The 27,872-nt window shown below is 25.9% G+C and overlaps 15 protein-coding genes across 15 annotated transcripts in view; 7 read left to right on the top strand and 8 right to left on the bottom strand.

The window, feature by feature from the left end:
- Positions 1-116: 116 nt before the first annotated feature.
- EHI_049910 (threonine dehydratase, putative) lies at positions 117-1,406 on the bottom strand (the record flags this gene model as incomplete). Its single annotated transcript, XM_652079.1, has 1 exon — positions 117-1,406. One exon carries the CDS (start codon positions 1,404-1,406, stop codon positions 117-119), a length of 1,290 nt encoding a protein of 429 aa, XP_657171.1.
- Positions 1,407-2,444: 1,038 nt separating this feature from the next.
- EHI_049900 (cell division control protein 45 CDC45, putative) lies at positions 2,445-4,076 on the top strand (the record flags this gene model as incomplete). The annotated part of the gene is made up of 1 exon (XM_652080.1): positions 2,445-4,076. One exon carries the CDS (start codon positions 2,445-2,447, stop codon positions 4,074-4,076), a length of 1,632 nt encoding a protein of 543 aa, XP_657172.1.
- Positions 4,077-4,551: 475 nt separating this feature from the next.
- On the top strand, positions 4,552-5,445 carry EHI_049890 (uncharacterized protein; the record flags this gene model as incomplete). Its single annotated transcript, XM_652081.1, has 1 exon — positions 4,552-5,445. The coding sequence occupies one exon, from the start codon at positions 4,552-4,554 to the stop codon at positions 5,443-5,445; it is 894 nt and encodes a 297-aa protein (XP_657173.1).
- A 289-nt stretch (positions 5,446-5,734) lies between these two features.
- On the bottom strand, positions 5,735-6,037 carry EHI_049880 (uncharacterized protein; the record flags this gene model as incomplete). Its single annotated transcript, XM_652082.1, has 1 exon — positions 5,735-6,037. One exon carries the CDS (start codon positions 6,035-6,037, stop codon positions 5,735-5,737), a length of 303 nt encoding a protein of 100 aa, XP_657174.1.
- A 121-nt stretch (positions 6,038-6,158) lies between these two features.
- Positions 6,159-7,103, bottom strand: EHI_049870 (uncharacterized protein; the record flags this gene model as incomplete). The annotated part of the gene is made up of 1 exon (XM_652083.1): positions 6,159-7,103. The coding sequence occupies one exon, from the start codon at positions 7,101-7,103 to the stop codon at positions 6,159-6,161; it is 945 nt and encodes a 314-aa protein (XP_657175.1).
- A 310-nt stretch (positions 7,104-7,413) lies between these two features.
- EHI_049860 (uncharacterized protein) lies at positions 7,414-8,331 on the bottom strand (the record flags this gene model as incomplete). Its single annotated transcript, XM_652084.1, has 1 exon — positions 7,414-8,331. The coding sequence occupies one exon, from the start codon at positions 8,329-8,331 to the stop codon at positions 7,414-7,416; it is 918 nt and encodes a 305-aa protein (XP_657176.1).
- Positions 8,332-8,581: 250 nt separating this feature from the next.
- Positions 8,582-9,528, top strand: EHI_049850 (uncharacterized protein; the record flags this gene model as incomplete). The annotated part of the gene is made up of 2 exons (XM_652085.2): positions 8,582-8,756; positions 8,834-9,528. The coding sequence occupies 2 exons, from the start codon at positions 8,582-8,584 to the stop codon at positions 9,526-9,528; spliced, it is 870 nt and encodes a 289-aa protein (XP_657177.2).
- Positions 9,529-9,900: 372 nt separating this feature from the next.
- EHI_049840 (uncharacterized protein) lies at positions 9,901-10,488 on the top strand (the record flags this gene model as incomplete). The annotated part of the gene is made up of 2 exons (XM_001913396.1): positions 9,901-10,295; positions 10,353-10,488. 2 exons carry the CDS (start codon positions 9,901-9,903, stop codon positions 10,486-10,488), a joined length of 531 nt encoding a protein of 176 aa, XP_001913431.1.
- A 157-nt stretch (positions 10,489-10,645) lies between these two features.
- EHI_049830 (Rab GTPase activating protein, putative) lies at positions 10,646-12,156 on the bottom strand (the record flags this gene model as incomplete). Its single annotated transcript, XM_652086.1, has 2 exons — positions 10,646-11,859; positions 11,934-12,156. The coding sequence occupies 2 exons, from the start codon at positions 12,154-12,156 to the stop codon at positions 10,646-10,648; spliced, it is 1,437 nt and encodes a 478-aa protein (XP_657178.1).
- Positions 12,157-12,621: 465 nt separating this feature from the next.
- EHI_049820 (uncharacterized protein) lies at positions 12,622-14,733 on the bottom strand (the record flags this gene model as incomplete). The annotated part of the gene is made up of 1 exon (XM_643147.2): positions 12,622-14,733. The coding sequence occupies one exon, from the start codon at positions 14,731-14,733 to the stop codon at positions 12,622-12,624; it is 2,112 nt and encodes a 703-aa protein (XP_648239.2).
- A 963-nt stretch (positions 14,734-15,696) lies between these two features.
- Positions 15,697-18,030, top strand: EHI_049810 (F-box domain containing protein; the record flags this gene model as incomplete). Its single annotated transcript, XM_652089.1, has 1 exon — positions 15,697-18,030. The coding sequence occupies one exon, from the start codon at positions 15,697-15,699 to the stop codon at positions 18,028-18,030; it is 2,334 nt and encodes a 777-aa protein (XP_657181.1).
- A 421-nt stretch (positions 18,031-18,451) lies between these two features.
- On the top strand, positions 18,452-19,195 carry EHI_049800 (uncharacterized protein; the record flags this gene model as incomplete). Its single annotated transcript, XM_652090.2, has 1 exon — positions 18,452-19,195. The coding sequence occupies one exon, from the start codon at positions 18,452-18,454 to the stop codon at positions 19,193-19,195; it is 744 nt and encodes a 247-aa protein (XP_657182.2).
- A 169-nt stretch (positions 19,196-19,364) lies between these two features.
- On the bottom strand, positions 19,365-20,822 carry EHI_049790 (bromodomain protein, putative; the record flags this gene model as incomplete). Its single annotated transcript, XM_652091.1, has 1 exon — positions 19,365-20,822. The coding sequence occupies one exon, from the start codon at positions 20,820-20,822 to the stop codon at positions 19,365-19,367; it is 1,458 nt and encodes a 485-aa protein (XP_657183.1).
- A 1,105-nt stretch (positions 20,823-21,927) lies between these two features.
- Positions 21,928-23,607, bottom strand: EHI_049780 (myotubularin, putative; the record flags this gene model as incomplete). The annotated part of the gene is made up of 1 exon (XM_652092.1): positions 21,928-23,607. One exon carries the CDS (start codon positions 23,605-23,607, stop codon positions 21,928-21,930), a length of 1,680 nt encoding a protein of 559 aa, XP_657184.1.
- Positions 23,608-24,548: 941 nt separating this feature from the next.
- EHI_049770 (mitotic chromosome and X-chromosome-associated protein, putative) overlaps positions 24,549-27,872 on the top strand; it is a gene marked incomplete at both ends in the record, with an annotated part of 3,456 nt that continues 132 nt past the window's right edge. Inside the window, one exon of the mRNA XM_652093.2 lies at positions 24,549-27,872. This exon is cut by the window's right edge and continues 132 nt beyond it. Coding sequence (XP_657185.2) covers positions 24,549-27,872 — 3,324 coding nt within the window.

Here is a 27,872-nt window from a genome sequence, read left to right as displayed (position 1 = left end):
CTCACTTTCTTTTAAGATAACAAAATAATAAAAAGAGACGTTCAAAGAAATATATAATGTTTGTTTTATCACACGAGGAGAAAAGAAAAATAACTAAGAAAATGAGAGAAGTGAATTTAGACAAAGACAAATTCATAACCTTTAGCTTTTAATGCGTCACCAAGAGCTTGTTTATGGTTTTTATCAGCAACTTCTACTGAGAATCTGATGGTACACATTCCAATACCTACATTCTTTTTAACTTGGAAATCATATAATTGAGCTTTTTGTTCAGCAATAATACTAACTAATTCATTGAGATTAATTGGTGAATCTGGAGCAGTAACTTCTAATTTAAGTGAACGTTCACAATTAATTAATCCAAGATCAATAACAGTATTTAATAATCTCATATTAACATTACCACCAGAAACAATAACTGCAACTTTTGAACCTTTTTCAATTGGAAGTTTTTTAGAAAGGAGACCAGCTAAAGCAACAGCACCAGCCCCTTCAATAATAACTTTACATCTCTCCATTAATAACATCATAGCTCTTGTGATTTGGGTTTCATCAACTGTAATAATATCATCAACATAAGATTCTATCATGTGAAGAGTTAAATTTCCAATAGTATTAACAACATCAGTTAATTCATTATCTTCATTTTGATGAGTTCTACAAAGAACATGATGTTTTTTAGAAAGATAAGCTGAAGACCCTTTTTCATTTTGAACACCATAAACTTTAACTCTTGGGTCAAGGGTTTTAACAGCTAAAGCTAATCCACAAAGTAAACTTCCTGATCCAATTGGTGCAATAATAGCATCTACATCTGGTAAATCTCTTAAAATCTCAAGACCAACTGTTCCATCACCAGCAATAATAGAAACGTCATCACGAGCTTCAATGTAAGCAAGTCTTTTTTCAGTTGACATTTCTTTGGCATAAGCTTCAGCTTCTGCAACAGTAACTCCATGTAAAATAACAGTAGCACCATATCTTTTCATTGTTTCTGCTCTTCTTGGGTTTGTAAAATTTGGAACAATGATAGTAGTTGGAACACCTAATTGTTTACCACAATAAGCAACAGCCATACCATGATTACCACTTGAAGCAGCAATTACTCCTCTTTTCTTTTCAGCAAGAGTTAATGAATTAAATTTGTTCATAACACCTCGTACTTTAAATGAACCACTTTTTTGCATATTTTCTAATTTAAAATAAACATCCATTCCAATATCTGCTGAAATGCTAGCATTAGAATCTAATGGAGTATGATGAATGTGATCACTAATAACATGTTTGGCTGTATAAACATCAGATAAGAAGATTTGTTCTAAAACTTGTTCGTCTCCTTCTCCAATATGAATCTCACTAAAAGAAGCATCTCTTAGAGCAAGTGCAGGAACTTCTACGTCACTCATATTACTATTCAAATGTTTTATACAAATTTGAGATGTTTTTCCAATTTTAAATTATTAGTTTATGTTCCACACCTTCCATCTCTTCTTTTTTCTGAATTATGGAACATTGTTTATTTTAATAGAAACTTTCAGAATTTATCAGAATTAAACTCTTTTACTCTCTTTGTTTGATAGATTTTTATTTTTTCATTTTTGGTTAGACTTTACTTTTGTTTAATTTTTTTCATTTTTTATTTAAAAAAATTTTATAATAGTAATTAATAGTATTTTTTATTATTAATACTATATTCCCTTAAAACGAAAATAAAGAAGAAAAAAGAAATTTAAAAAAGAATTTTAGAAGATTTTACTTCGTTTATGTTTGGATAACCTTTATTATTTTTGTAATTCAAACAGTATTATTTTTATATAATTTATTAAAAGATTTTTTAAGTGAGCTTTTATTAAAATTAAGACATTTTCTTTAATTATTAATGTCAAAATAATGAAATAGGTATTACTTTTAGAAGGAGGAAACAAAGTAAAATATATATAATAACATTTATTAATAGAAATATTAAAATTAAACAAAGAAGTAGTACTATATAATATGGTTGTATATTTAATAATATTTTATATAACACTTTTAATGTAAATACAATTATAATTTTTTTTTTGAAAAGAATATAATATTATATAAAACAAACAATAAGATTATTTAAATTCTACCTTGAAGAAATTATTTTGTTTTCGTGGATATAGAAATTTAACTGTTTTAATAGATGTTATGAAATATTCTTCTAATAAACAAAAATATTTCAATTAATAAAATAGTTTAATTAATAAATATTTTTATTAAGTTGATAATTGAACAATTAACCAATTATTATTCTCTTATTTAAAAATGATCTTTTTGATAAATATCTTTCAATAAAGAAAGAATTAAAAACATCAAAAAAGTAGTATAAATTGTACTTATAAAAAAATATTGTTGTTATTTAAAAAAAGAAAAAAAATAAAAACTTGAAAAAAATAAGAAATCCAACTCTACGTTGTGAGATGATTATTAATGGAACTTCTTTTGAAGAGTTATATAATGGACTTCGAAATCGTGGTAAAGACAAAAAAACAATTCAATTATATGTATCACCTACAGTAGATGCTATTGTATGTTATAAAATCTTATCAATGATGTTTGAAAAAGATGGATTATTACATTCAGCAGTTCCAGTTAATAATTATGAAACATTGTCAAGAGTCTTTAAAGAAACCATTGGACATACAGATGTTCATACAGTATTTTTTATTGACTGTGCTGGTTCAATTGATGTAAGTGAATTACTTGGAGATATAGAAAATATTTTTGTATATATTATTGATTCACACAGACCATTTAATAAATTAAATGTAACAAATACAAATATTGGATTAATTACATCAAATGAATATCAACAATTCATTGAACAAGAAACACAATTAGAAAAATCTGATTTACTTGAAGTTGATGATGATTTAATAGGATTAAATAAAAGTCAATCATTTAATAATTGTGAATATATAAGAAAGATGGTTGATAGTGATGGAGAATTTTATTCAGAAAGTGTAGGAAGAGTTGCACTTGCAATTGCAAAAAAATTAAATAAAGTAGAAAATGATATGTATTGGTATGCTGCAATAGGTGTGTGTGATCAATACATTTCATTAAAAATTAATGCTAAAACATATGTTCACGCTATTCAATATTTTATTGATAATTTACAATTAGAAACTCTAGAAATAACAGACCTTCTTCAAACAGTTAAAACTCCAATGTGTGTAAAGATGGATTGTCAATTAATGTTATTACGTCATTGGACTTTATATGATTCATTGTTTCATACAAGAGAAATTGCTTCAAAACTTGGAATATGGACAAGTAGAGGGAAAGAAAAATTCGATGTTTTAATAGCTGATATGGGTATTCCATTATCTCAAGCTCAACAAAGTTATAAAACAATGTCATTAGAAATGAAGAATAAATTTTTATTAAAGATGGAAGGATATTCTAAATTCTATCATTTTGAAAATTTATTTCTCCCTTCTTTCTTTAAAAAATTTGGAATGGATTATTCTATTAGTGCTTTTGATGCTGCACATGCTATAGGGTCAATCATCACTAATGATGAACCTGACCAAAATTGGCAACAACAATTCTGGGAAGGTTTTAAATTATTGTCTAGTACTACTGCTGAGCCTTATGACTTTGGATTCGCCAAATGTATTGAATCTAATAAAAACTTAGTAGAGACAGGAATTATTTTATTATTGTCTGGATCTTGTTTTAATGAAGCAAATAAATATCGATTTTGTTCTGTTAGTGATGAGTTATTATCAATTCGGTTTAAAACCCCTTATAAAGCATTACAACTGGCTCAATTTCTTGCAGAAGCATCATCGAGAAGGTATAAGAAATGGTTACCTTTTATTCTCGCTGTCCTTGATGCTGAGAAAAAAACTTTTGTAATAGTAGGATACAGCTCACCTATTTCTGTTAAAACTCTAAATTATTTTGGGGCTAAATTCACTCAAACAGCTCAAAATATGAAAATATCTATTCTCCAAAAAAGTTTTGATTCATTTGTAACAGAAATTCATAGAGAAAACCTTGTGAAATATAAGAAAGCTTTGCACAAATGTTTTACTTCTATTTGAGTTGGTTTATTGATAAATTTTTTCTGTTTTATATAACGAAAATAAACCAAAAATATTATAAAAAGCATCACCATATCACTTGCTATTCTCTTATTTGATTAGAAGAAATAATGACGACAAATGATTACAATAAGAATTAGGACTACCGCAAAAATTAAAATCAACCACTTATTTCTTTGGACCATCTTTTTAAATTTAACTGCATCATCACGATATGATGCAGTCTCAAATACCAAATCATCACTCTTTTTTGACATTTCTATTAGTGTAAATTCCTTCTTTAATTCTTTTGTAATATTAAGACTACAAACGTTTTAATTTCTCATCTCGAACAAGAATATGTTCAAGGGTTTTAGAGGCAATATCTTGGATATCCTGTAAATCTGCATTTGCACGTTCAAGGTTGGTTCTTTGAAGTCGACTAGTCATGATAATTAAGGAATAAACTTGGAATAATGAGATCTGAGATTTACTAATGGAAGAACAACATAATGATGAAATGATGGATATCATTCTACAATCTGTTGGACCAAAAGATTTTGGCTTATTAATGAATAAAACACAAAACTATCAAATTACAAAACGAGTATTATCATCATATGAGTTGAATGAAATGATTCAATATGAGAAGGTCCAAAACGAATTTCAAAAAATCAAAGGGGATATACATTCAGAACAATTACTATGGCAAAAAATATTAAATTCTAAAACACTCTATCAAGTATCTGAAATAAGAAGAAATAGGCTTCCTAATGATGAAATGGCAAAAGAGTATAGTATTCAACCATATGAACAGGATTACTTAAAACATGGAATAAAAATTCATAAAACTCAGACTTCAATTATTAATATTACTGGAAATGGAAAATTAGCTCATATGGGAATTAATAAAGGCATTGAACAAAATGAAGTTACATGGAAAGAAAATGAAAGTAATGATAATGATTGGATTAAGACTCAAATAAAATGTAATAAAGAAGATGATTGGAAACAATATATTTTGGAAAAAAAATATTTAGAAGACATAGAATTGAAAAAACGAATGAGTATTATTGGTAGTCCAATCACAGACATTAATGTACAAGAAACAATTGTTGATTGGAATAAAATTATTGGTTGGTGTGAAGAATGGAATAAAATAGACATACAAATGAATAATAAAGAAGGACAACTAAATGAAATGAATAAGCAATTATGTTTTAAAATGTATTCAATAGTTCAACAACTTGTTATGATGTATTGGAAATCAGATGAAGAAAGAAAGAAAAAATTAAAAACATTGATAGATAAAACTACCAATCAAATTAATGTTTGTTTATTGCTTTTAATATTTTCATTTTATGAAAATTCACATGAAAGGAAAAATTAATACTGTTTAAAGACAATCAAGAAGTTATCTCTATTTTTCAACAAATGAACACAATTATAACAAAAGCTCTCTCTCATTCTTAAATAATTTATGTTTTAATCTTGATTATTTAAGTTTCATTATTATAACAAAGGAATAGTAAAAACAAAAAAAAGTTAATATCTTGAAATTTCTTATTGAAACAATTTCTAATTATCTCTTTTTAATAATTATTGTATATTTTTAATAACTTGTAAAAATAAAGACAAAAGATTGAATAATAAAAAAGACTATAATTGTATGTACATTTCTAGAGTTGATAGTTAAATGTGTTATCATCTGAAAATTCTTCAGAGAAATCATTTGATTCAATCTGAGTTGGTGACGTAAAATCTACATGGAAATTAGAAAAGTCAACTGAGCCAAATGGAATTGGATTAGAGTCAGGAGGAGGACAGCCAAAATGAATCTTTTGTTGTTCTGTTAAAATTTGTCTGTTCATTTCAAAAGATAATGAAGAAGGAGTAATAACAGAAGAGTTAGAACTTAAATTGTCAAAGTGTATTTGCTGTTGGGGGATTGGTCGAGCAATTGTAATTTCTTGTATTTCCATAATGTTAATATACTTTTTGAGTTCTTTGAATCTTCTTTTTCTTTCTCAATGTTTTTTTCATTTTAAGATTAATCACTTATCAATAAAAAATGTATTAAGGTTATATAAAACAAATATTTTATTAAGTAAGTACAATAGGATGATTTGATGATTTTATTTTATGACGCAATACAGGGGAACATCCATTCAATGAACTGTACATGATTTTTGTTTTGTTGTTATACATTCCATTATGCCAATCTGAGAAGCACGTTCTTTGAGTACATTGATCTACTGTTGTATTTAGTTTTTTAAAGGCATTAGTATAATATAAATAATTTAATGTTGCTTGTTCAATTCCCCAAAAAGAAAGTTTTTCTTTACGAGACAATAACGAGTCTTTCATTATTCTTAAAAATTCAAATATAGGTTCAACACCTCCAAGAACTACACCAGCATTTAGACTAATATATTTATTTTTACAAAATTGATTTCTAATTTCTTTATTAAATCCTTTCTCAAGCCATTCATCGTTATAAGGATATCCAGGTTGACCAAAATAATTACAACGAGTTTCATTATTTTTTATACCATAACACTGAGTTGAAAATACTATTTCTTGACTTGAGAATGTAGAAAAAATATCACCAAATATGAAAACATCTCTAATGTCAATAATTAATATTCTATCAAAGTTCTTTTTATATTTAAGTAAATAATAATAATATTCTATATATCTTTGATTTACAGGATTTTCATTGTTAATTGGTTTTTGAATAACTTGAACCTTATATTTATTAAATTCTTTTTGAAGGTCTTGTGGTGGCGGTTCTTTAAAATTAATCATTACTTTTGTTGCAAATGGAATACTATTACAAGTAATTCTTAAAGCACGTACTAATTGAGGTTTATTTCTTTTCCATTGTTCAGCATTATATCCAATCCCATAAAATAATAAATCTCGTGAGTTATGTCTTTTATATTTAAATATTTTTCCACAATCTCCAGAATAATTGAAGTTACTTACATTAAAGAAATTGTCATAATAATTTGACTTATATAAGACAGGATTATCAATATATTTCATTATTGTATTTTGATTATTCAAACATACAATACAAAATAAGAATAACAATATTATAAATAATGATGGTAGTATCAAGAATATTTTATTCATTAAAATATGTGAAGTTCTTTCATTATTTCTATTTTCTGTTATTTCCATTTGATCTTTAATTTTTCTATTTTTTTATATAAAAAGGTATATAAAACATTTTTCTTATCTATAACAATTCAAAAAGTAAATTATGGTATTATCTTCACCTCTCTTTTTTAAAGGCAACAAGAGTTTTTTAATAAGATATGGTAATAACAAAACCAGATAAAAGGTTGTAAAATTACTTAAATTCAAGAGGAAATATCCAATACAATATATTTGGTCCTAATACTTTCTTAAAATTACTAAAACGAATTGGTGGATGATGAACATCTTCATTGTTATGTTCTTTTGTATTTAACTCTCCTATTTCTACACCTGATAACCCATAAAGTATATCTCTTGTATGAATATATAACATTAAAATCATTAGTGCTGTGATTGAGAAAGAGATACAAGTCATCATTATGACAAAATAATAAAGTAATCCTATCTTAAAACTGAATGGAGTCCAAATGTTTGAAACAAATAAAATTTCATACCAAAACATGGATAAATGATATGCTCCAACAATACCAATTAGTCCCATAGAAACAAGAAATTGCCAGAATGCTCTTAAATTGGTTTTACCTACACAACATCCTAACCAACTACAATGGTGGTCTCGTTCTAAAGTACATTTATTACAAATCACACAATGATAAGCTCGTGGAGGAAGAAAATGACTACAATAAATACAATAGCGTGCAGGATAATTTGTTTCTATAAGTTTTTTGTTATATTTTAGAGCGAGTTGAGCACGTTCAATAGCCTGTGATTTTTCTTCTTCTGAACAACTTGGGATATATCCACCATTATAATAGGATGGTTTAATTGGTAAAAACAATCTAAATAATGAATTGGTTATTACTCCAATTGTAAAAATCAACAGAAATGGATGTGATTGGATCCAATTCATTTTAATATAAAAACAATAAAAAAAGAGACTAGTACTAAACATGATTAACAATGCTCCATAAATAAGTATATATTTCTGGTATTTTTCAATCATTATTTTACCATCCCGTTCAGTTTGAATCATTTTGTTAGACATGTCATGGAGACGGTTGTAGTAAGGAGGTGTTGGCAAGTTTGGTTGATTTGAAATGTCTACCTCCATTAAATTTTTGAGATTAACTTTTATTTGAATGAATTTTAGTAGTTCCACTAAAAGAGAATGAAGTTGTCATTAACAGTGATAGAAAGAGAAGTGAAAGAAAAAGCTAGTTCTATAGAAAAAAAAAGAAATTGAAAGTTAAATACGAAAATGATGTATTATTCATTGAATTTCGAAGAAGAAAAAAATAGAAGCACATTAAGAGAAGTATTAGTTCTTAATCTGAAAATAAATTAGTTACAATAGACATACAATGAGTTCATTACTTAATTTTTTTAAACAACCTAATGACATAGCTATATTTCTTAATCAACCATTTCTTCAATATGAAAATATTTTTGAAGATTTTACAATTCACAAACCAGTAATTGAGAAGATTACTGAAAGGGATATCCTTAATATTCCTGATCCAACACCAACTCAACTCTGTTTGTCTTTTTTTAATTAAAGTATCAAAAACTAGACAATATTAATCAAAGAAAAATGTAATTAACTAATACAATAGTAGCAATTATTCCTGTACCAGAAATTATTTATTATCATATTGTAACAGCTATTTCAACATTTCCATTATTAAATGAAATTCTTCTTACTATTGTTCCACAACAAATGAATGAAATGGTATTTTGGTATAAATACTTTAGTTTTTTATTTAAGTCAGAAAACCAAAATTCACTTCTTGATGATTTAGCACAAGAACGAAATGGAATTTATTTAACATTAACAAGTGAAACAACTAAAGAAATTTATTTGTCTTATATGAAAAATTGTTTTATTGGACAACGAGGGATGTTATTAATGAAATATATTCAAATTATTAATCAAACAACAAATGGAATGTTAGACAAAACATTTTATAAATTCACAGAGAGATTAGAAGGTTTACCAAAAAATCAAAGTGAAATTAAATTTAGATATGAATTTCTTATAACAATATTTGGAGAAATATTTAGACGATGTAAATGTTTATATATTCCATATGTTGGTAATTTGGTATTAGAAGCTGTTCAATTATTTGATATTAATGATGCATTTTATTGTGTTATGGAATTTGTCATTAAAGCACAATGCTGTGGACATTTTTATTCATCACAATATGGATTAGAAAATTTAGTTGAATATATTTATTGTATATTAAAAACAACATACCCAGCATTAGATAACAGTTTGTTTTTTTTTATATTTTTTAATGCACTTTAATTTTGAAAGTTTAAAAATACAAATTTATTATTAGAGTATCGACAAAGTATTAACCATTTCATTACTGTTTCATTAAAAAGTTTAACACTAAAATTAATTGAACCTTTAGAAGTAATTAAAAGAAAAGCAATTGTTGAAATAATATTAAAAGATGGAAAAATAGCAGTGATTAAATTGTTTCTTGTTTTATTTAAATCTTTACATAAAATTGATTTTACTAATTTGATAAATTCAATAAAACAAATCGTTAGTTCTTATCTTTCTGATGACTCGCCAAACTCTTTATTGGCTGAAGTATTAAACTATGAATTAAATCCATTTCTTTTAACAAATCATATTTTTAATACACTCCAATTTCCACCAAACAAAGAAATGCAAAGAAGAATAATAAATAAAGAACAATTACAAGGAATTTCTGATATTGTAAATGAAGATGAATTTCTTGAAATATATACTATGCTCCCCCCTCGATTACAAATGCTTATTCCTGAACAAATTTTTACTTCAAGCATTGATGGTTTAAGTTTAAAAACATTATATTCAAAGTGTATGTACCATTCTTTGTTACTTATTATTTGTAGAAGAGGTAGTTATATATTTGGTGTATTTGTTGCTGAATCATTTGAAATGAAGAAAGACTTTTATGGTAATAGTGAAACTTTTTTGTTTACAATAAAACCAAAGTCAAGAAAATACTCTCACATTCAAAACAGTAATCATTTTATTATAAACTCAACACCAGAAGCATTAAGTTTTGGAGGAGGAACGTTTGTTATTATTTTTATTTTGTTTAATAAAGAAAGCAATATTTAATCATTGTTAAGTGGACATCCATCTCTTTCATTTGACTGTTATTTAAATGTTATAAGTCAAACATCACCAACATTTAATAATCCACCATTAGTACCAAGATCACTTGCAAGTCGTTGTGATAGAGTTGAAGTGTACTCATTCTGTTAAAGCATTATATGTAATAAAAGGAACAAAAAAAAAATAAGTTGTGATAAAATGATTACAATTACAATTTTGTTTTAGTGCTTCCTTTTTAATTAATCTTTCTTAAAAATAAGGATTCTATTTGTTTATTTTGATGTACTTAAAAATCCTTTTCTTCTTCTTAGAATAAAGAAGCAAATAAATTTCCATCAATCCTGTGTTTATACATATGAGACATAAATGTGTTTGTTGTTAATGGTTTTGTTAATAAAGTAAAAGGATTTTTCAATTTTTGTTGTAGAATATTTGGATCCTTTTCATTTAAAATTCCTTCTTCAATAAAATGAAAGATTGTATCTGAAACAGAAAACATTGCTGTAAATCCTTCTAATAAAATAACATCAAATACTCGTATTGCTAATTCGAATTTAAGTGAGTGAATAAACCAAAGATAATTCCATTCAAACATAAAAAAAGGGAGTGATTGGTCCATAATACCACATTGTCTGAACTTTTCTGCAATTTTTGGATGTCTAGTATCTAATAACTTTTTTGTAACAATCCAACATTTTTTAATAAAATTAAAGTCTTGAAACATTTCTTTTAAACGATATTTTGATGTAAATAATTTTAATGTTCCAGCAAAAGCACTAAGTTCGTCTAAAAAAATACAAAGAACAGAAGGGGCACATGATATTCCTTGGACATAATCAAAAGAAATGTCATGCAAAGAAATTGCATGCATAACATAAAATAATTCTTTTTGACCACCAGAATAACGAACATGAAATTTATAATGGAATTGAAAACTTCTATTAACGTCTAAGTCTAATTGTTTATCATGAGGAGACCTTGAATATATTTGTGTATTTCTTTTAAATTCTTCTTTTAATTCTTGACTAATTTCTTCTATTCCTAATATCCTTTTCCAATATAAAATTCTATAATCATCAGGAACTCCTTTATATACTCGCTCTTGTAATTTAACAGGAATATTTTCATCCCAGTTTTTGTCGAGCATTCTTTCCCATTTTCTATTTCTTTCTTTTTGTTGATTTATTTTTTTATGTGAATATTTTTTTACAATAAATAATTCTCCTTTTTCTCCTTCTACTTCAAAAAATCCATATCTATTAACATTACTCGGTTTTTCTACAACTTCATTACTATAATCATATAATAACTTGACGTCAACTCTTGAATCAATGTCTAATATATAATTTGCTAATTGTTCTAATTTATTCATAATAGCATATTCTACTGGCATTTTTCCTGTATTGTCTTTTACTCGTGTTAATGGATGACAGTCCATAGTTCGTGCAATTAATAATAAGTTTTCATTCACAAGTTTGTTTAAACAAAGATAATGTAGACAATTCCTTCCAACTTTATCGACTACATTAATTAAGTAATTTTTTTTAAATAAAATTTATCATTTTAAACTATATTCTTATGTAGTGAAAACAAACTTGACGCAGTGTTTGCTTTGTGCTGTATTAATAATTGAACAATAGATAAATTATTATTTTGACATGCCAACATTAAAGGAGTTGCACCAAACTTGTTTTTACTGTCGACACTAATACCTTTATTGATTAATTCGAGTATCTTATTTCTGTCATTCATTACATGAAAAATGTCATTATTTTCGTTAATTCCATCTGAGCTGTGACAGGATTGCTTGTCACTCATTTCTCTCCTCAAAAATGAGATTTAGATTGCTTTCTTAAAAAAAAAAAGAGAAAACTAAAAATAATGATTAACTTGTTCAATTCAAGTTAATTTTCTATCTAGTTTTGGTGTAACTTTTTCTAACTTTCTATTAGTTTTTTATAACTTGTTTTTATTATATGACTATTTTTGGAGAAAATATTCCAAGTATTTCTTTCTTGTTATTGATATTTTATGGAAATTTTCGGGGAAATATTTTGTTTATTCTTAGTTATTCTTAAAGTAACGAATATAATGTTATATACAACGATTAACCAGCGTTGATTTCTGAAAGGAAAAAGGGTAAAAATAAATTCATTTTGTTTCACATTCAATTTCTATTATGAATGAATATTTTATAATATTTAATAGATAATATATAGTAAAATCGTTAATAATTGTATCTTAAAATAAAAATAAAATCAGTTTTATGACACAAAAAATTAGTTAGAGTTTTATTAATTTAACTAATGAGATTATTCTATTCTTAATCTCTTCAGAAATAGCTGGTTTACTTGCTAACCAATTTTCTGCTTTTTTAACAACTAATTTCCATTCAACTTTATTTTCAGAGAACCTTTCTTTTAATAAATGAATAACAAAAAATGTTTGAATAACATCATTGTCAATACCATTGATTTGAATCGTAATAATTTCTTTAATTATTTCTTCTACACCAACAAACTCCCCATTTGCTTTTTGACACTCAATAATTTTTTCAAACTTTACTTCTTTATCAATAGTATCTTGGAAAAATTCTTTTTTTTCTTCACTACCCGGATTTGAACATTTACCATCTGATGTTAAATTCATCATTGATTGTACTGGCTGGGTGTTTGTCATATTTGTAGGGATTAAATCATCATTATAATAATCTATATCTAAAAAATCATAACAACTTTCACATTCTTCCTCATAATCCATATCTGAAATTTCTAAATCAACATCTTCCATGACATTAAGTCCAAAATTAGAATAAGCTGAGACTGGATGAAGAAGGTTCTGGTTATGGCACATCTCATTTAAGTTAATATTCTTGATAAAGTCAACTTCTTTTTTGGTTGTTTTGTCAACAGCAATAAATGCTGTTTCTTTACAAAGAACATGATATTTCATTGATAATTTTTTTGCTTCTTCTTTTTTGTTTTCACTTTCTAATTTTCTAATTTGATTAAGTGCCATTAATTGATGAACAATAATTCCTTTGGTTATGTTAATGCTTTTTGTATTCTTGTATGTGACTTCTTTTTCTCCACATCTTCCTTTTATTTCACTTTCGATATTTTGTCCTTCTTTAATTTCTTCGTTGCATTGAATATAACATGTTGTCATTCCATAGAAATTACTAATTTCTTTTGGTGTTATCTCTCCTTTAATATTCCATTCAACTGTACATTCATTAATAGATGGAATGAGAATACGCTCAGTGATTTTTGAAACTTCTTTCTTCAATACATTTGGGTTTTTAGAAATGGCTGAAATTCCATTACCAATTCGACCTATATTTCTAATTAATTCTACATCACAACTTCTTCCTAATCCAACTCCATGTAATGAATTCTTTTTTGAAAGGGTTCTAATGTATTCAATTGTACTTGTCTTATTATTGACATATCCATCAGTTAATAAAATTATATGACACTTCTCCGTATTATTGTCAATCAATGCTTTCAATGGTGCATGCATATTTGTTCCTCCATAATTTGCTTCAAATTGTGAAACAGTTTCTGATGCAAACTTTAATGTATCTTCATTATATTCTGTCATTTCTTTAAACATAAAGTCATATGTACTTCCAAATGAAATAATCTGAAATTTGGAGTTTAGTGGTAATTGTCTTAAGAATAATTGTAACATATTTCTTAATGCTTTGATTCCTTCTCCATACATACTTCCACTTCTATCACAAATGAAGACAATATTAATATTTCCTTCTTTTTCTTTATTGATGAATGTGGATGAAATGACAACTTCATCTGTATCTTCGTCTTTCATTCCAAGTATTAAATCCCCATTTAATGGAATATTAACTTCCTCTTCTCCACTTAATACCCCTTTAAAACTGAATGTTGAACTTCCTGTAACTTTGATTGAATATGGGATTTGTTGTTTTTCATCTGACTCAATCAAGTTAGGAATCTTCATTACTAACTCGTCATCTTGAATCTCCATATGTGTAAGATATTCAATACTAAATGTTACTTCACTATGTTTATTGATTAGTCCAAGTGTAATACTGAATGTTGTATCATCAACTTGTTCCATTACAGCTGAACTATATCCATTTGTTGTTGCATCACTTTGTTCAATTTTAGCTTGTTCTTTTTCTTTTAGTTCTGACTCAAAATCTCCATTAGCTGTTTTGAATGAATATCCAGTAACAGCTGATTCATCATCCAATGTCATAGTGATACTAACATTACAATCATCATTAGAATCATTCAGTATTGAGTGAATGGATTTAACTTTAGCATTGTTACCAACAGTCTCTACTTCAAAATTAACTTCAGTCAGTCGAACTTGTTTTTCTTGAGAAATAACTCTTCCAAAAAATAACATTGATTTGATGGATATAAGTTCTGGAATTTGTCATTTTATATCAGTTTCAATGATGTTTTTAATAATGAAAAAATCGTTTTGAGGTTTAACAAAAGGAAATTAAATAAGATAATACTTCAATTAAACAAAATAACAACAAATCAAAATCAAAAACTCATATAATTTATATTATTTTTGAAACCACAAACTTTTTTATTTTACTAGGAAATTTGAAGTTGAGACATCAGAGACATTTAACAAACATTAAAATGAATCTATGCTTTGAATTGAACTTTATCTTCTGATTATATCTCTGCCATTGGTTGGAGAATATTCTAATCAATAATGCAATAATATCAGTGATTATTATTTGTGATGACGTAATATCATTTTATTATAATAGAAGAGTAAAAATTTGTAAAGATAGTATTAATATTTTCTTATTATGATGTAAGTACATTTGATAATATGGTACTGTCGAAGAAAAGGAATTGAATGTTGATGATAAATGAAATTAGTCATAATTTAGAGTGATAATGTTTTATTTTTTGATTAAAAAATAAGAAAATAAAGAATGAAGAATTTTAGTATATATTAAAATAAAAACCATATAACAACATTATTGATTTTATTTAATAGATTTTATGATATTTATTTATACATTCTACAAAGTAATTGTTTTTATTTTTTTTTAACTAATCACTTGAACTAGTTGTACTTAATATACAAAGTAGTTTTAATGGATTACTGATTTATTTTGAATGAAAATCATTTTTAAAAACAAAAAAAGATTAAATGGATATACTAATTTTTTAAAATTCCTCATCTTGTGGAGTTGTTAAATTTATTGTTAAATTCACTTCTATTAAAAATAACATTTTTTTTTAATAATAAAAAACAAAATAGAATAATGTTAATAATAACAATAATATTATTGTTTTTTAAAAACAAAAGGGATTGTACTATCTTTAAAAAATTAGTTACATGGACTTTAGTGATGGAATAGATGAAGTTATTGAGATTATTGAGTCAAATAATGATTGGATAGATATTTATAGTAGTGACACAAATTGTTATTCAAAAAATGAATATAAAAATACCAAATACTTCATTATTCGAAGTAAAATTATAATGAATATACGAAGCGAACAATTATTTGAATTAATTAGTGATCCAATGAATCAAAGCCTTTATGACTCGAGTGTTAATTATTCAAGAAATGAAGGAAATAATGAATATTGTATTGATTTATCACTTCCAGTACAATTTTGTCTTCCAAAAGTATTTAAATTAACAAATATGATAACAGACACAATGCAAATAAGTATTCGGTATTATTTATCCAATGGGATATTAAAAAGAACAATATTTGCAGTAAAAAAAAGAAATGAAGGAAGTGAATTTATTATTATTGAAGAATTTAAAGAAAAAACAGTAGAAGAGAAAACAATTCCTTTTTTAAATACCATTCTAATGAAAAAACAAAATGATAATATCAATGAATATTTTAATAGAAATATTGACTCAAAAAGAATATATGAAATGGAAAGAAATTTATTTAATACAATGACACAAAAAGAGAAAGAATATAAAATTATTTATCATGAAAATAAAAAAGTTAGAGTTAAAATTAATATTGAATGTACTCAATTTTATGTTCAAGGAGAAGTTATTTCTAAAAGTAGAATTATAGATATTATGACTCAATTTGCACATCCAGAAAATTGGGATTTTATTTTTCCTATTACAGTTTTAATTAAAAATAATGATAGAATAAGAACGTATCATAGAGAAACATTATTTTTTGGTGATAAAGTTACTATTGATCAAAGTATTAGTTATAGAATTGGTGATAGTTTTGGAATAATCTCTTTTCAAACAGAACCAAAATTATGTCAATATGAACATTTTAATCAATGTAATATTACAGGTGGAGCATTTATAACATCTATTTCAAATATTCAAAGAATACAATATGGATATTTATTTACATTACAATGTTTAAATAATATTAGTATTAATGAAAGAAAAAAAATTATTTATAATTTAACTGTTATGAACCTTGCAATTCATGCATTCTTTTCACAACCTTGTTTAAATTTATTATTTATTCAAAATAAACTTCTTAATAGAAATGAAATGGCAAATCAATTATTAGCAAATGTTTATATGTTTTCAAAAATTAAAGACAAAGAAACAACCGTATCATCAATAATATCACATGCTCCTATATTATTTTGTTCAAATAAAACAGTTCTTAAAGTATTTTGGTTTCTTGGTCCAAGGGATCTTTTTGTTCTTCCATTTGTTTGTAGAAAATTTCGTGCTGCATTAACATCTGAAGTATCAAACCAAATTTATAAAAAAATATATGAACAATATATAAATAAACATACATTCGATAAACGATATCCAAATAAAGAATTAACGTCTCATCTTTATCGAAGTGAATTTTTATATTTTTGTAAGAGAGATAGAAATTGTGGTAAAACACGTGGAAAGTTATTTTCATTACAACAACCTATTGATAATGTTATTGTTATGAATAATGGTATTATAGCTTCTAATGGAAAAAAATTAATGAAAATAGACTTCAATGGAAAAATGAGTAGAATGCAGAGTTATGGAAATATAGTTAGTATGAAAAGAGGAGTTGATGAAGATACATTATATGTTTATTACAAAACAGGAGGAATTAGAAAATATGTAAATTTTGAAGAAACAACAAAAATGACAAAAATAGGAGAAGAACATGGAAAGATTCAATTTGGGTTTAATGGAAGTACTATTTTTCATATTGGAAATGAAATTATTCAATATGAATGTCAAACTGGAAATGAACTTTGGAGAAGTGATATACAAAATAATATTTCATGTGTTTATGATAATGAAAATATAATTATTATTGGTAAAGAAAATGGTAGAATAGAAATTTTAGATAAAAGAGAAAATAAAACTTGTTTTAATTTTGTTAGTCATATTGGTGGTGTTATAGATATTCAAGGATTTGACAATCATTTCATTTCAGTTGGAAATGATAATATTATTAGAATGTGGGATATGAGAATAAATGAAAGAGAATATGACAGAAGACCTCATACAGGTCAAATTAAAGGATTTGAATTATTTAATAGAAAAATTATTTCTTATTCAAGTGAAAAAGATGTTGTTCAAACTTGGATTGTTAATAATCAAATGAAATTACCACAAACATTATTTAAAACTGAAAATAAAATAAAAGGTTTTTCTTGTAATGATAGATATATTATTATTTCTCAACCTTATGGAAATCTCTTAATTCATGACTTTGAACAATAATTCAATGTTTATATTAATTCTTTTTTTTTTTAATTTTGTTCTTGTTATATATAACGATTTATTCTATTTTTTAAATTTAGATAGAAGGAACAAAACAATTTTTTCATTTCAAACCATTTTTTTCCTTTCTTTCACATTTCGTTTGGATACAAATAATAACGATAATAATTCTATAATATTTTTAATTATTTTTATTAATATTCAAACAAAACAAAAAACACGTTGTTAATCTCACAAAATAATCCAAAAATAGAAAATATTTTCCATTTCTATTTTTGTCTATGTATTTTTCTGAAAAAACAGAAGAAGGTTAATAATAAAAGTAAAACTGAAAAGATATAAGGAACAAAATAATTAACGAGATTCTATCCTATTATTACCTTTTAATTTTTCATATTATCATTTCAGAGATATAAAAAGAATGAAAGGAAAGAACTTTTATTGTTTAATGCAATCAATACCAATGAATCAATACTGTAATTCAAAAATATTTCCTTCTTTTGATCCTATTGATTCAACACCTATAGTCGATGAAAATGAACCATATCATTTAAAACTTTGCTTCTGTCCATTATGCCAAAAAGGTATAAGTGTATTATTAAAAGAAAGGTCAAGAAATGTTATTTCTTGGCAATATATTTGTCGAGTTATCTTCTATTGTTTATCTGTAATTCATAAAAAAAATGGATATTTCTCATTAAAATATGATGTTCATTGGTTTATTGTTGATCATTGGTACCTTTTTTCTCAATTGGGTCAATTTAGAACCAACCCAAATAAATGGAAAAAAGCTATTTTAGATGCTATGATCCATTGTAATTTATTTGAGTCTGGTAAATCTACTGTTAATAAAACTGGTGTTTGGAAATTACATAAATATGAAGCTCCATGGGAATGTACAGATTCAAATTGTTTTGAAATTAGTTCAACACAAAATGAAACTCCTTTTTCTTGTGAATATTCCCAAGATAATATTACTATTAAATCTAAAGATGAGAAGAAATTTGCTTTACCTTCTCTTTCATCTTCTTATAAATATTGTATGAATGACATTGAATCTTCTTTTACTTTATTACCAAATCTATCTGAAGGTTTAATTGAGAATATTAAATTAGAAAATACTGATAGTTTTATTCAAACCAATATGCAAAAGATATTTAATTAATAGCTATTACTTATTTCTTATTGATTGTTGTATTCTCAAAACCATTTTTTACATCTTTCCTAATAACTTGTAAATAAGTCTTTTATTAAATTGTTTAAAGGATTTTTCTTTTTTTTTAATTAAGTAAAAAAAAAATAAAAATAGTATTTATACAAAACTGAAATTTTATTCAATTACAAGGTGAGACAATCTTATTTAACATGATCAAATCTTGTTCGTTTAATGTTTCAAATTTAATTTCTATTTCACCTTCGTCTTTGTCTATTTTTAGATATTTTAATACTTCTTCTTGTTTAGCTCCTTCAACTTCCTCAAGTCTTTTACTTAACTCAATTTTTTCTTCAAATGAAAGTGGTATAACTCGTTCTTCTTCCATTTTTAGAGGAAGAATTCCTTGTTCTTCTTTTAGTTCTTCAATACTTTGTTTAAAGTCCATCCATTCTCTTTGGTCATTCCAATAATTATGTTCATCCTGATTAAAGATAACTTTGATAGACCTTCTGCAATCATATATCTCTTTAATTTGATCATCAAAATATCTCAATAATGTTGATGCAAATATATGAATTGTATTTCTTGGTGGATTATATTTCATAGCATTTTTAAAAACTAACCGTACATCATTAGCAAAATCATCAATATGTTCATAAATTCCATACCTAAATTTCTTTGTAATAGTATTTAAATCCATTGGATGTGTAATAACAACATAATAATCTGGTAAATTTTGTGCAATTGGATCAACTGGTGTTAAAAAAGGACTTGCTTCTGGTAAGAGTTTTAGGTGATTTAATATTTGTCTACATGGAAGAACTTCTTGGGATATTGGCTTTTTAATATTTGGTAACCGTTCTGGTTTATAAACAGGAATTCCTTGAGCATTCAGAGGCGTTGGTGTAGTAAGAAGAGTACTTTGTGATGTATTTTGTAAGACAGTAATTGGTTGTGTTTTTGGTTTTCTTCCTCTTCTTTTTATACCTTTTATGTCTTGAAGATTTTCGAAATTAGTAAGTTGTTCATCAATTCCTAATAATGCTTTATCAAGGTTTAAAGTTACTGTCATTTCTTCATTACCTAGACCTTTTCTTTTCTTAACCTTTTTTTCTTTTTTATCTTCTTGCACTTCAGAAATCTTACTCTTTTTTTGAACTTTTCTTTTTGAACTTTCGTTTTCAAATGTTTTAATTTTTTTAGAATCAACTGAATCATTTCCATCTAACTTTGGAGAAACTCTAATAACTTCTTCAGACACATTTAATGTTTCTTTCTTTTCTACATCATCACTTTTTTCAACAATCATTCTTTTTCTATTTCTTCTTTGTCTTACACTTTCTTTTTTTGCTACTTTTTCTACTTTTTTTCTTTCTTCTAAATGTCCAGGAAGTGCACGAATCTCATAGTGGTACTTCTTTTCTTGATTTTGTTTTAAAAAATATCCTCTATTCGATAATGCACTACACATGGCACACCCCCTCAATTTGTTAATATCAGTTTCAACTGCAAATACATCATCCATGTCTAATTCTTCAAGTTTGGATGTATCAACCATAACTATGGCTTTCTTTTTATTTGGTTTAGGCATTGTTAGTCGTGAGTGTCTAGTATGGCCTTGCATTCTTTCTAACATTTAATAGTTAAAACCCTTCACATTGCCTATTCTTTTTCTTTGAATCTAGTTATTCTATTTTTATGTCATATTTTTCTAGTTTCTTTGACTAATTCTATTTCTTTTCTAATTTTTTTTAATTTTTTACTATTCTTATTTCAAGTTCTTTTTTCCAAGTTGTAATTTTTTCGTTTCTCATTTTAATTTTTGATTTTTACTTTTTGTTTCATATTTTTGTCTTTTTTCTTTATTTATTCTAAAATAGATTCAATCCTTGAATCATATTTTTCTGAATAAATTTTCTCATTCTTTCTGATAACAGAATTTTGTTATTATAATATAAAGTCATTTTCAGAACAATTACTAATGTCTTGTATATTTCTTTACCTCTTTTTTTTAATAACTAGGATAAGACTATATTTAAAGTAATAGTAATAAGACTCTAACTAAGACCCTATCTTTTTTTTAACAATTTAGGTTAAAGAATAAATATTTCTCTTCTGTTTAATACGTACATTTCTAATATCTTTTTAATGTCCCCATTCTATAATTTTTTCCTTTATTTTTTTTTTCTTATTGTTGTTCGTTCATGCAACCAAGGTTTGGAATTTTGAGATGGCACTAAATTATATAAGTAGTAGTTATTTTCTTTATTTTAACCCAATAACATATAATTTCTTACAAAACAAAATCATCTTACCGTTTAGAAAGGTTTCTTTACCCAAGAATTAAACATATAACTTTATTGTTTTTTTTTTGTTTCGTTAATTGTATATTCTTTTCTTTAATAATAAAATTCTTATAAGATTTTGTTTCATTTATCCTTGATGAGAATGAATCTTTATTCATGAAAAGTTATTTATTTGACTCTCAAAGTTTTAGTCATACTTCTCTTTTTAAAAAATAAATTTTATTCATATAAATTCTATATGTTAATGAGTTTAGAAAGTTATGTTCTTTTTTGGCATTATTTGTGAGTATGTTTGAGGTGTTTTATTATTTGATTATTTTTTATTCAAATGTTAGAATTTTTAGTTCATATTATTTATACCAAAACGTCAATCTTTTTAAAATAGCAAAAACTTCTAAAATAATAAAAAGAAATGTGTTATATAAAACATAATATTTAATACAGAGTTTTCTGTGAGATTAAAGGTTGAGAATATCTAATGAAGTAATTTAACCAAGAACTAATACAAAGTAATGAAGTGTTTAGTGTCAATGGATTAGAAGAGAGTTTAAAGTGTTCATTTATAAATTCAGTCATATTTATAACATCATCCCAAATTGAAGCAGAATAAAGACTTGCTTTAATTTCTTTACGATCTTTTTCACAGTTAAAAGCAAATGTTCCATACTTAAAAGTAAATAATTCATCAGCAAGAAATTGAAGAAGTTTATCATTAAATTCAAATGAGTATGGATTTTGTTTTAATAATACATGAACACAATGAAGAAATTGAAGAAAAATTGGAGATGTATTTGTTGTATCATGTGTGATTCCACTTCTTGTTTGAAATTGATGACCAAAAGATAACCAATCTTTTTCAATCAATACAGCAAATCCTGAAATGGTTCTATAAAATGGATCAAGCATTAGTTCAACTAAACTACATATTTGACTTGTTCTATCCCATCCATCAGAGCAATGAACTAAAACTGATTTGTTTTCTAACATATTCGAAACAGTTTGTGTTGATTGTAATAATATTTGTATATATTTTATCCATTCACTTTTATATATTATAGGTAATATCGACATCGTTTCGTCTTGTGTTAAAAAAATATCATAGCACTCATTAAATGCTTCTTTAACACGATGGATATTTGGAATATTAAGAAATTCTATTGAACAAAAAGTATATTCTGATATTGATTCAAACCCAGCTTGTTTAAATGCTTTATTTCCTAATGCAGAGTAATAATCTCTACAATCATATATTTGAATATAACTACCTCCACCTTCTCTATACAATAATGTAACATCTTCATCTGATTTTCCTGTAAAACCTGTTTTAGGTTGACTGGATCGAAGTAAAACTTTTCTTGTTTGTGGATGAATCCAAGTTAATACTGGTATTCTTCCATTAGTTCTAAATTCAGAAGATGCCATTAATGTACTTTTATGAATATCCATTGGAACTATTAACTGAGTTGGGTATGTGTTGCATATTTCGTACTTACTATTATATTCACATACCTTCCATTCTCCCTCTAGTCTCATCCTTGAAAATTCATTATAAATATTATACGAACTCCAACCATGTTTTCCACCAACTCCTCTCATCACAAAATCAATTGGACAATACGTCTCAATCATTTGTCGGATCATTTGAACAAATGAAGTACATGGAGTACTTGGCTCATATGCTGATAATGTAATAATTTGACAGTCTTTAAAATAGAATGTATAACAAACTCCATTATGTTCGGTGATTTTAATTTTTAATAAACAAAAGAATGGAAATGTCATACATTCTTCTGTTGAATGAAAATATAAGATAAGTCTATGGTTAGTAATATAAATAGACGTGTGTATTTTTTCAAAGATAAATCCTTTGTGTTCATTTTTAATTATTTCTCCTTCTAATAAAGGTAAATGAATTATTTTTTCTACAGTTGTTGATGGAGAATAATTTGTTGATGGATTAAAATGTTCTTCAATAGACTTAGTTAAAATTTGGACTCGTTGATTAGGTTCATATGAATTATTTTGTGAATTCAATCTTGTCACTGAGTTATTTATGAAGTTATTTGTTTCAGTGCAATAATAATCATCAATAGGAAATTGTAAAGGATCATTCATTATTTATTATGGACTATCTTTTTAAGTTCTTTTGATTTTTAGTTTTTATTATTTACTTCAAATCATCTCTATGGAAACTATAATTTTAATTAAATTTGATGTTATTATCATCTTTGAGTAATTCTCTTTCTATTTTTGATGTCTAAAATTATCATTTAAGTAATGACTAGATGGAATGAAGTACATATGAATTAGATTAAATTCTTTTAGTATTTAAATTAAATATCCTTTTAATTAGTAATAATACAAGAGTATTTGTAAAATTTAGAATAAACACAAACACATTTTTGATGTATTGCTAACTTTTGATATTTTTTTATAATCAAACATCAAACTTATTTTGTTATTTTAAAAAGACATAATTAACAGAGTCATGTCTTTCTTTTTTTTTTCTTTATTTAATTTAAAAGTGTCTTATCACTTTATCATGAAGTATAACAAACATTTTCCTAAATAGTATGTCAAGTATATTTATGAACTATTTGATCAACCTATCCATTTTCTGTAAACTCTATTATTATTAACTCTGTTTGTTCAGTTGTTATAATAACAACATTTTGGAAAAGTTAACTTGGTTTATTACTCATTCTATAAGAAGCAATAAAAAATGATTTTTCAGTCATTTGTAAAATCCAAATCTTATTTTATTTATTAAAAAGTCACACTAAGATTCGTTTTGAATGTTTAAAATAGTAATATTATATACAAAAGAGAATGTATTATTATTTACTTTGGAAATTATTTCAGAGAGAAGAACATTAGATTAACAAAAATAATTTCTTCTTATTACCTATTCATACAAATAAACTTTTTAATAGGAAATTTTTAGAGAATAAAACAAAAAAAATAATTAATTTTTGTTATTTTTTTCTCTTTTTGAAGCATTTATTTAAGTGAGTGAAAAAGTGAAAAAAAGACAACTTAAATTGAACAAGATTGAAATGTTCATCGAGGAAGTACTAATTGATGGGTTTAAATCTTATGCTAGAAAAACAACAATAGGGAAATTTGATAGTAAGTTTAATGCTATTACTGGATTAAATGGTTCAGGAAAATCAAATATATTAGACGCTATTTGTTTTGTAATGGGTATTCAGAATTTATCATTAGTTCGTGTACAAACCTTACAAGAATTAATATATAAGTCTGGACAATGTGGTGTCACAAAAGCCACTGTTACAATTGTTTTTAATAATAATGACAAAGCAAATAGTCCTACGGGTTATGAAGGGTATGATCAAATCACTGTTGCAAGACAAATTACTGTTACAGGAAAAAATAAGTATATGTTAAATGGAAAAGTATTACCACAATCCCATATTTTAACATTTTTCAGAGCAATTGGATTGAATGTCAACAATCCTCACTTTCTTATAATGCAGGGAAAAGTTGTTAAAGTACTTAACATGAAACCGATGGAAATCTTAGCCATGGTGGAAGAAGTCACTGGAACTAAAATGTATGAGACAAAACGAGCAGAAGCAGTAAAGGTTTTAGAAAAAAAAGATTCTAAATTAAAGGAAATAGATGACATCCTCAGAGAAGAAATCACTCCATCAAGAGAAAAATTGAAGAAAGATGCAGAAGCTTTAGTAAACTTAAGAAATAAGAAAACAGCCTCTGAGAATTTGGAAATGAAGATTCATGCCTTTGATTATTATCGAGCAGAAAAAAAATTTAAAGACTTAAATGAAGAAATCAAAATTTTAGAGGGTGAAATTTCAAACAATGAAAAAATAATTGAAAAGATGAGAGATGAAATTGATGGAATGGCTGAAGATTTAGGAGAACAACTTTTGAATACTGATGAAAAGGAAAAAGAGGCAACAAAAATTGATGAAGAAATTGAAGTCATGAAAACAAGAAATGACGCTAGTAAAGAACGAGAAAAAAGCCTCAATAACAAAATTGAAAAAATTAAGAGAGATATTAAAAGAGTTGAAGAAGATGAAGGAGAAAATGATGAACGATTAATTAGAGAAAAGGAATGGATAGAAAAGAGGGTTGAAGAATTAGAACTAAGACTAGGAAAAATGAATGGATTAAGTCAATCAGAAGATGTCATTGGAGGAATTACTATTGCAATGAAAAAGGTTCGTAAAGAATGTGAAGATCTCATTCGACAAAAACAAAAACCAATTCCAGGCAAAGTAAATAAAGAAGAAGTTGAATCTACAATAAAAGAAATTCTTAATGAAGAAAAAAATTTAGAGTACCAATGCAATAATTGGAATGGTTCAAATGAAGTTGAATCTGAATTATATGATTTGGAACGAGACCTTGAGGCAAAAAGAAGAAAATTTGAAGAGGCAAACAGAAAAATGAATTTCAGTTTTAGGTATTCTCTACCAAGTGCTGACTTTGATAGAAATCGTGTAAAAGGTCTTATAGTCACTTTGTTTACTCCAAAAGAAAATAAGTATTCTACAGCACTTGAGATTGCAGCAGGACCAAAAATTTTTCATGTTGTTGTTGATAGTGATATTACCGCTTCACTATTGGTTGAAAAAAAATGTTTAAAAAAACGAATGACATTCATCCCATTAAATAAGATTGCACCACAAATGCCAAATTTGAATCAAATTAAACAAGCAAAAGAAATTGGAGGAAATAAGATTCAATATGCTTTAGATGTAGTTCAATGTGAACCAGAATTTATTCCAATCATGAAATATGTTTTTGGAAATGTTCTTATTGCAGAGGATGCTGAAACTGCAAAAAAGGTTTGTTTTAACCCAAAGGTCATGATGAAAACAGTTACAGTATCAGGTGATTTGTATGATCCATCTGGTATTTTAACAGGAGGTAGTAAACCTAAGAGTTCAGGCTTTTTGGATGAAATTAGAAGACAAAATGGATTGAAAAGAGAATGGGAAGATTGCCAAAAACTGATAGAAGAAAAGAAAACACAACTCGCTCAATTCCAAGAGATAAAAAGAATAAGAGAAAATTTACAATTTGCAAGAGAACGCAGAAAGAAGGCAGAGTATGAGCTTGAAGAATTAGATAGGATGAATGAAGAAAGAGAAAGAATGATAAAACAAAGAGAAAAATTGGAACGAATGATCCAAGAAAAGGAAAAAGAATTAGCCGACCTTACTAATAGAAAAGAAGAAGCAATAAACGAGAGAAAAAGAATGGAAGGGGGGCAAGGAGAAGCTGTTAAAAAAGAGCTACAAAATAAAATCGAAGAAGAAAAAGGAAAATTAGATAAAATAAGCAAAGAAATTAAAAGAGCAGAAGAACAAACTCGAAAAAGAGAAATTGAAAAGATGAAGATAGAAGATTGGGAAAAGGAGAAGGCAACGCATGAAAAGGAACTAAGTAATATTCTCTTGGAACGTGAGGATATCAAACATGAAATTGAAGTAAAAGAAAAGAGACTTGAACAACTCAAAAGAGAAATTAAAGAAATTAAAATAGCAAATTCAGAGAAAGTTAGGAGAGTAAAAGAAATGAATGAACAAAAACAACTCAAGGGAAAAAAGGTTGGAGAAAAAGAAAATGAGCTTAAAAGAATTACAAAAGAGAAAGAAAAGAAAGAAGAAGAGATAAAAAATATTGGCGAGACAATAAGAGTATTAGAAAAGAAATACCTTTGGATTAAAACGGAGAAAAAACAGTTTAATAAAAAAGGAGGTATTTTTGATTTTAGTACCTTTAATATCAATTCAGCAAGAAAAGAGTTAGCAGAAATAGGTAAAGAACAAATAGAAATTGAAAGAAGTGTAAATAAACAAGTTGTGCTACACCAACAAAAAGTTGAAGATGAATATAAAGACTTAATGACTAGAAAACATATTATTGAAACAGACAAAGACAAAATTGTTAAAGTAATCAATGACTTGGATGAAAAAATGAAAGATGCTATACAAGAGGCATATGAATTTGTCAATGTTAAATTTGGATCGATTTTTAGCTCATTACATCCAGGAGCATCTGCAAAATTAGTTCCTTATGATGGACGTTCTATTTTCAATGGAATAGAAGCACGAGTCAGATTAGGAGATATGTGGAAAGAGTCATTAATAGAATTGTCTGGTGGACAAAAGTCATTATTAGCACTGTCACTTATTCTTGCTATTTTATTGTACAAACCATCACCACTTTATATTCTTGATGAAGTTGATGCTGCTTTGGATGTATCTAATACACAAAATTTTGGAGGTATGTTGAGAGAACATTTTAAAGCATCACAATTTATTGTTGTATCGTTAAAATCTGGAATGTTTGATAATGCTAACATTTTGTTTAATACCAAAGTT

Source organism: Entamoeba histolytica, genomic scaffold (assembly GCF_000208925.1).
Source record: "Entamoeba histolytica HM-1:IMSS scf_1104750517061 genomic scaffold, whole genome shotgun sequence".
In the NCBI taxonomy this organism is placed as follows: domain Eukaryota; phylum Evosea; order Mastigamoebida; family Endamoebidae; genus Entamoeba; species Entamoeba histolytica.
Note: the sequence above shows the minus strand (reverse complement) of the source record. Positions and strands in the feature narration are given on the sequence as shown.